The sequence below is a fragment of the Gadus macrocephalus genome, chromosome 3, assembly GCF_031168955.1.
Source record: "Gadus macrocephalus chromosome 3, ASM3116895v1".
NCBI lineage: Eukaryota > Metazoa > Chordata > Actinopteri > Gadiformes > Gadidae > Gadus > Gadus macrocephalus.
In genome coordinates this window covers 25,888,274-25,896,093 of record NC_082384.1, presented here as the reverse complement: position 1 = coordinate 25,896,093, position 7,820 = coordinate 25,888,274, and the positions used below count along the sequence as shown (strand labels likewise).

The following is a 7,820-nucleotide window of genomic DNA, read 5'->3' as shown; positions in this document are numbered from 1 at the left end:
CCATCGGTCTTGGTCCTGGACCTGGTGCTGGTCCTTCCAGCGTGGCCGGAGGGGCGTCCCTGGACGTGCCTGACAACCCATATCAGCGTTAGGGCGGTGCGTTACACGTGCGGTACAAGTGTATTCACATCTAAACGTATACTCACTGGGAGGGTCGACCTCGTCGGCAGCGGCGAGCTGTTGGGCGTCGGTGGGGTCCGAGTAGGTGTGTCTGTGTGTTTCTGCTGCATCCCCTCATCTGGAGGAAGACGCTGCCTGAAGAGCAGCAGGAGTGGGTGTGCCGGGCGCTGTTCCACAGGGACCCCAGCAGCGGGAAGACTGTCCTCACCACACCGCCCCGACTGAGGTGGTACCCGCCAGGCGCCCGGCTCCTCTACACGCAGCCCCCCGGCCACAGCTCACGCCTTCTTCCAGCGCCCGTTCTCCCTCTGGCTGCCCTATCGGATGTGGGCGAGCCACCTCAAGTGCCCCGCCGATGGGGGCAAGCTGATGGGCGCCGGCCTCTACGAGATCGTCCGGAGGGTCTCGGACAGGAGCGGGTGGTACTACATGGCCACAGAGGGCCTTCAGTGCCCCTCCAGCGGCAAAAAGGTGGCGGGCTGGTCGCAGGAAATCCTGGAGCAGCTGGACGTTGCTCACGTGAGCTATTCCCGGCTGTTCTGACGTATAAGCATGTCACTTTAACCACTTAGTCTTTGGGCCATTTTTGGCCATTTTTTTGTTTTTGCACTTCGCCTACTCTAGAGAGCACTGCTCATTCATAGTATGACCTCTAATCACATGCTTGAACTCTTTGGAAAGCTGAGAAGCTGTAGAATTGTTTAACATTATCAGAATAACTATCATGTACTGTCAGTGCTGGGAAGGCTACAATATTGTTTTTCCTTCCAGCAGGTTACACGCACACACACACACACACCTCTAAAACCAAGCTGATTGTAGTACCCTGAGTAACTCCATATCCCTTTGAATCACTACTGAGCCCTAGCCCTAGGTCTTGTGATGCTTTGTGTAAAAGCAGATCAACAAAGCATAAAAGATGAAGTCTCAAGCTCCTTTCATGTAATGATATGTCCATTTGTTTTGTTCAAGGTCCATTTGGAGACATCAAAAAAGACCCAAAGGACCCAAACATATAGAAGCATAATCTTGGTCGCAAATGAAAGGTTACCCTCTGGGCTTTCTTGTGAACCATTTAGATAGCATACCAGAGATTCCGATATGTAATGAGGCAGGCAAAATCACACAAATCCAATTTTTAGCTATTCGCCTATGCAATTTTGACAAAATAAGGCTAAAAAAGTGTTTCTGCTATTATTTTTACTTAAAAAGTGAAAACTGCAATAGTATAACCACCAAAACTGAAATAGTAAAAATAGTATGAATAACTATGTACAAATAAACTAAGTAACACACTAAAAATAAGTAACACACTAAAAATAAGTAAAATTACAATAACAATGTACAAATAAACAAAAATAACTATTAACATGATTCCCTCCCTCCCTCCCCCTCCGGGCGCTAAGCCATCTTTCAAAATGTTCATAAAACCAAACTCACAAAAATAAATAAAAAATATAGCTAGAAGCAGCAATGTTGGGTGTCAAGCATAATGGGACTCGATAAACTAACTAATTTTGCCGGACGGACGTCATCGGCTAGGTGGCTACACGACGACCGTTTCGGTAATCGGTAATAACGACAGCTGGCGGAATGTACTACAGCATTATACGAGTATGCGTCAATGTTTACCAAATGGAAAAATGACCCCATAGAGGTAAGGGCGCATTACAGTCTGCCCGACAGAATGACACAAATACATAGGGGTCTTCGGAACAATATCCCTAAGAGACATAATGTAAACAAGCATCCGTTCTGGAGGCGATTCATGACGCTTCTAATCCAGTAAGAATTGCAGTTTATATTGTAAGTGGGAAAAATGGTAAATTAAAAATAAAAAATGTTAAAAAATTCTATATCGGTCGGGCTCTAGTACACATGTCCAACAGCTGAACCAGTCTAGAAATCCCTCGGCGACTTTAAAGGGGACCTATTATGCTTTTTCGACATTTATGACCTATAAATGTTGTTATAATGATTGAAAGTCATGTTTAACCATACACAAAAAACGATGTTGATTTTCGGGAAACTCTTCCTCTCATCTGGGCGCTTTCAGCATTCTCTGTCAACGCTCGGTTTCTTCCTTCTCCGCCCCCTCGCCCCCCCTCCTGCCAACCCAACTGCGTTGTGATGGTTACCTTCCTTGAAGCGCGTGCGTGGGCAGATTTGACCAGGCATATGGGGGCGCGGCAGGAGTGCCTCTACGTAGATGATTTCCCGGAAATGTGAACAAGTGAATCGCAAACGTTGTCCCGAGTGTTTAGCGCTCTGCACAGCCACCCCAGACTGTCAGCAGGGAATACGTCGAAATGCATGTACGTCATTATTTGACACTTTAGTATGGTTAAACATGACTATCAATCATTATGACAACGTTTATAGGTCATAAAAGTCGAAAAAGCATAATAGGTCCCCTTTAAGTGATAAGAAGTCACAACAGTGCCTTAAAACCATCAACGTCATTCATGTTAAGTTAAAGGAAAAACCTCGGACACGAGAAGTTCACGGAGCCGGGCAATGGGTCCTCTCGAATGCCGGGCCGAAAGAAGAACATTTGTTTCACTACGACTCCTTTTCAGCTGCACAAAAATAATCAAATAAAACGCTTGAGGCGGCGTTTTGAAAAGACAAAACGTGGATTTTATTAGTACTTTGTATGAAGATAACTGAGCCTTTGACTGATATCCAGAATTACTTTGCGAAAACTGGGATATGTACTTCTGGGCCCCATGAATCGAGGGACCCATCCACAGCTCGTTATGGTTAAAACAACCAGGCTTGGCCGCGGGGTCATCCCTATGTTCCCCGGGTCCTATGTCCCCCGTTTTTCCCAAAAAGGGTCCTATGTTACCCTGTAGCAATACATATCCGGGGAGCATAGGACCCTTTTTGGGAAAAGCGGGGAACATATGTTCCCTGCAATCTATCAATCTTTAAAAATATTTAAACTTTGACGCGACATTCGCGTGATGACAGCCAATCGGCGTTCAACAGCGTGGCCACTGAGTGACATGTGTAACGTAACAGCCAATCAGCGTTCAACTGGCCAACTCAGTGCAGTGCAGTACGGGGTGAACCGCAGCATGGAGGAGAAAGTGATTGTTGCCGTGTGCGACTCCCGGAGCTCTTTATATAATAGTATATAATATAATTGTAGAATAATATCACGGCCAAAAGCTCTGTGCGCCTCCGGATGGCCGTAGCGCGGGGAGCTCTCGTAGGGATTGGGCTTCTCTGGGTTTGTTTACCGGCGTATGAATAGACTGCGTCAGGTTCTCCGACGTCTCTCCCTCTTCCACAAAAAGGTAAATGGTGGTTATGTCGGCCGGAATTTGGCAGTAATGGTGGAAAAAGTAACAGACCGGGGAACATAACACCTTTTTTTTTAAAAAGGGTCCCATGTTCCACGGTCACATACATATTGGGGAACATGAACTCTTTTTGGGAAAAGCGGGGAACATAGGACCTTTTTTTTTAAAAAAAATAGGACCCGGGGTACATAGGACACGGGGAACATAGACACGCTCCCTTAGCCGTTGAGCATTGGTGGATTGCGCAAGTATGCAGTAGCTACAACGTAGGGGCCTGGTTTGATACATGAACGGATGCACGATATATCGGCAATGATATCGTTATCGGCCGATGTTATTCATTTTTTAACATATCGGCATCGGCCTGATAAGTAAAACTGGTCCGATATTAACAGCCGATATTTATTTCCGTCTAGTTGCCGTTGTGTGTTTTTTGCCCATGCGCAGCTTGTTTGGTCATGTGACAGTGTCAGTGACGCAGCCAGAGCAAGTATGCACTGGCTGAGGCAGTACAGGAGTGTTTGTCACCTTAACTGAAAAGAATCCATGTCGGCGGTTTGGATGTTTTTTACGGTCTCAAATGAAGGTACTCGAATTGCAATATGCAGTACTTGCAAAGCCGAAGTAATGCACGGAGGATGCCGTGCCAAATCATTCAACACCCACTAGTGGTGCAACGGTTCACGGGTTTACCGTGATCCGTACGGATCAACCCTCACGGTTAGGGACGCAAGTGATCCGCGGATCGGCTGATAAAAAAAAAAGTTGTGCGTTCACGTGATCAGCGCATGTTTAAAGGACAGTTCCAGTATTAACAACGTCATCAAGTAACGTAGCGAAATACAGTTTCTGTTGTGTTTTATTTGGCGTTCAGTAATCGCATAGAAGCGGGAACCGGATACGTTTATATTTGGTTGTAGTCTTTTCGTCCGTTCTCCGGATCAACAGTCGGGCTAGAACAGAGTGAAAAGACTACAACCAACCTCCCTTGATATATTTGATTTATCCTATTTCACAGATTTCAGTTGAAATTGACTTAAAACTTGAAACACTTTTTGTAACTTATTACACAAGTGAATATTGGCAAATTTGATTTAAGTTATAAAACCTCGTCAAGATATTTAGATTTGTGATCGTTATTGTGATTTATGATCCAAACTTTGTCATAGATGCAAGTTGTAAAAGTAGCCTAAAACTAACACTGTTAGTAACTTGTGTTTGTTATGGATGCCCTGTAACTTGTTGAAGAAACAATGTATTTCGAAGTTTTGGAAAATAAAGAATCATTGTATACATACAAAATCATCTTGTTTTTATACCAATATCGATAAATATCGGTTATCGGCCGTAACAGCAATTTTAATATCGGTCAAAATTTTCATATCGGTGCATCCCCACGGATAATGAAAGGTTTTATACAAATTATTTCGTTATTGAGGTTAAGTATTTCCATCCAGACACTCTTGGAGAGAACAGCAACGCTTTTGGCCCGCCGATATCAGATAAACTTGTCACGATCCGTTCCTGAGTTTCCCAGTCACCCTGCAATTCCCTAATCAACCCAACCATCCTCACCTGTATTCCTTCTATATTAACCCTCTGCCCCCAACCAGTCTCTGCCAGATCGTCTCTAGTCTTTACTGAGCTTTCCCGCACTCTCTACCTCCGTGTTTCTGATATCTATCTACCTGCCTGCCCATTGCCGTCCTCACGCTTGTCTGACCTCCTACCTGTCATCGAACCTCTGCTTGCCTGCCCGTTGCGACCCATCGCCTGTCCGACCTCCCACCCGTCATCGAACCTCTGCCTGCCTGCCCGTTGCCGACCCATCGCCTGTCCGACCTTCCACCCGTCGTCAAACCCTTTGCCTGCCTGCCCTTTGCCGACCCATCGCCTGTCCGACCTCCCAACGGCCGTCAAACCTCTGCCTGCCTTCCCGTTACCGACCCCTTGCCTACTTAATTGAAGCCCCAAGCTCACACCGCACATTTCCAAATTACCAACATGGCAACTCCAACCAAGCAGCAAATGACCGACTGCGAGACAGTGGTTGGGCACTTGCACGCAGTGTCTCCGTTGAAGACGTCGCTGAAGACAAACAACCGATACTTTGAGGCGACGTTACAGACCGGAGGAGTTCAACAGAGTTGTCTGCTACGCCCCTGAGAAGCGCAACCAGTTTGTCCATGCCGCTGACCACAGCCAAGCGGTCAAGTTGGTCAACGTGCGAAAGGGCATCAGTAAGTATTGGTTTGGCTTTTCTGCGTTAGTTTTTTTAAATGGAATGAGCGATACAGTGCTGCCGTGATTAGTTGACGTAATCGACGTAATTAGCTTACTTTACTCCTCGTGTCGTCGTTAGTCAGTCGAGGGATGTGCGAGGGAGCTTGACTTGTGCCATGCACGAGGAGTCACTAGACCATCAAAATTAGTCTACGGCAAAAAAATTAATTAGTCGACTAGTCTTACGGCAAACTAATTGACCTCTACACAAGGCAAGTGTGTGGAGGTGCTTTAATATGTAAAATGGCAGACTCGACCTGCTCGTCTTTCTTCCCCTCCCTTTTACACCAGTTCTGTCGGTTTAACGCGTTAACGCAAACCAATTTTAACGGCATTAATTTTTTTACTTTTCTTTTTACTATTTTTTAAGTACACGCCAATGTTGTTCTCAATGAAAAAACGTTTGCACAAAGCAAGCTGATGCACTTCATGTTGATAAGCGCATTAAAAATGCGCTTATCAACATGGAAAGAAATGGGACAAAGAAATCAAGGGATATTTAGAATAGAAAGAAATGTGCTACTAATCGTGAGTGAAATATTTTTATCGCTTGACAGGACTAGTTTACACGTAAACGTGCCTGGCTGATTTCAGAGAGGTTGATATATATCTTTAATGTTTTTTTTTTTTAATCAGTCGTTTAGATTGAGCGACCAATCGCATAAATGAGTCGTTAGTGGCATCCCATGTGTTACGGCCTGCTGTTAAGCATTCATTTCTTCCCATTTTGTTTTCACAGGCTATAGCAATCCAGGGGGATTTGATGTCCTGGTATCGAGCCGCAGCAGACTCGATGTGTCTGGGGACCTCGCATTCCCCCGTAGGGTCCCTAGGAACACGGACAAGCTGACCATAGCGCAAGTCTTGAATTTGGGTCCCAGGCAGAGGGTAAGTGTCGTGCTTCTGTGAAGCTTGTTGAAATAAGTATTTTGGAGAGAGACGGATATCGAATCCTAACTCCAGTTTGTTTGTCCTTTTTCAACAGGTGGGCGTGATCGAGGTCAGGGTGGTGCAGATCCAAGGAGCGCCGGTGGAGCTCAAATGCTTTGAGGTGTGCGATGGGACGGGACAGACGGCATCGACTGTGTGGGACCGGCTGATCCTATCTGTGCAGGTGGGGAAGTGCTACTCTTTTCAGGCTTTGAGCACCAGGAAGGACGCTAACCGGACAGTGTTGACCACCACACCCTCCTCAGTCGTCACCCTCATTGCGGGTATTGGGCAGCCATCTTCCCTTCTTTTGATGGCCGTGAAGGCTAAGGAGACTCTGCGTGGGCTGGTGTCTGCGGTCAACACCATTGCAAAGCCCAGGTGCCCGAGATGCCACACCGGCCAGGACAACCTGGGTGTGAAGCTGTCCACTCACCGTTGCGAGCGCTGCTCCATGCACCAGCACACAGCCTCGTACTTGGTGACGTACTCTGGTAAGCTAATTGTGGTAGCAAGAGATGGGGAGGAGTGCTCAATGGTCCTGACCAACTCAGCGGTGTCTGAGTTTGTCAGGGCTCAAGTACTATTAACTTCTGCCCATGATGCTCAAGCCCTGGAGGAAATAATAATTGCAATGCCTGAGCTGGAGGTGACATTCAGTTCTGAAGGGCTGGTTGAGCGCTTGGCTCCTCCTGCTGTTGCTGAGGCCACAGTTCACAGCGGCCAGGGCAATGTCCCAGATGCGGAGGAGGCGTCGACCTCCTATGTAAGGGACTCTGAGGCTGTGCCTCATGTGGATGATGAGGGCCTGGCAGAATTGTTTGACAAGCATCGACATTAACCTTTGTTGTGTGGTTTTGTGTTGCGTTTTTCAATTTTGGCACTTGTATTTACTTTATGTGTTTTCTATTAATATTTTACTGTTGTATAATAAAGTCTTAAAAAGGGAATTGGTCAGTTAGACTAAGCTGTGCAGGTAATGGTAAAGTCTTTATGGTCTAAATATTGAATTTACAGGAAGCCTTTCTTTCTCATGGCGGTTTAGAACACACACACAAGTAAATGGGTATAGACAAATAAAAATATTTTCCTATATATCGCAAGCAATTCTACATGCAATTCAAAATTTGAGCAAGGGCAGCAAACTGAGCCTGCATTCTTTGTCATTGCCATGGC

At 46.0% G+C, this 7,820-nt stretch overlaps 1 protein-coding gene across 1 annotated transcript; it reads left to right on the top strand.

Annotated features, from left to right (window-relative positions):
• Positions 1-444: 444 nt before the first annotated feature.
• On the top strand, positions 445-7,510 carry LOC132454206 (uncharacterized). Its single transcript, XM_060047426.1, has 4 exons — positions 445-639; positions 5,602-5,671; positions 6,424-6,602; positions 6,700-7,510. The coding sequence occupies exons 1-4, from the start codon at positions 445-447 to the stop codon at positions 7,483-7,485; spliced, it is 1,230 nt and encodes a 409-aa protein (XP_059903409.1). The 3' UTR covers positions 7,486-7,510.
• The last annotated feature ends 310 nt before the right edge of the window (positions 7,511-7,820 follow it).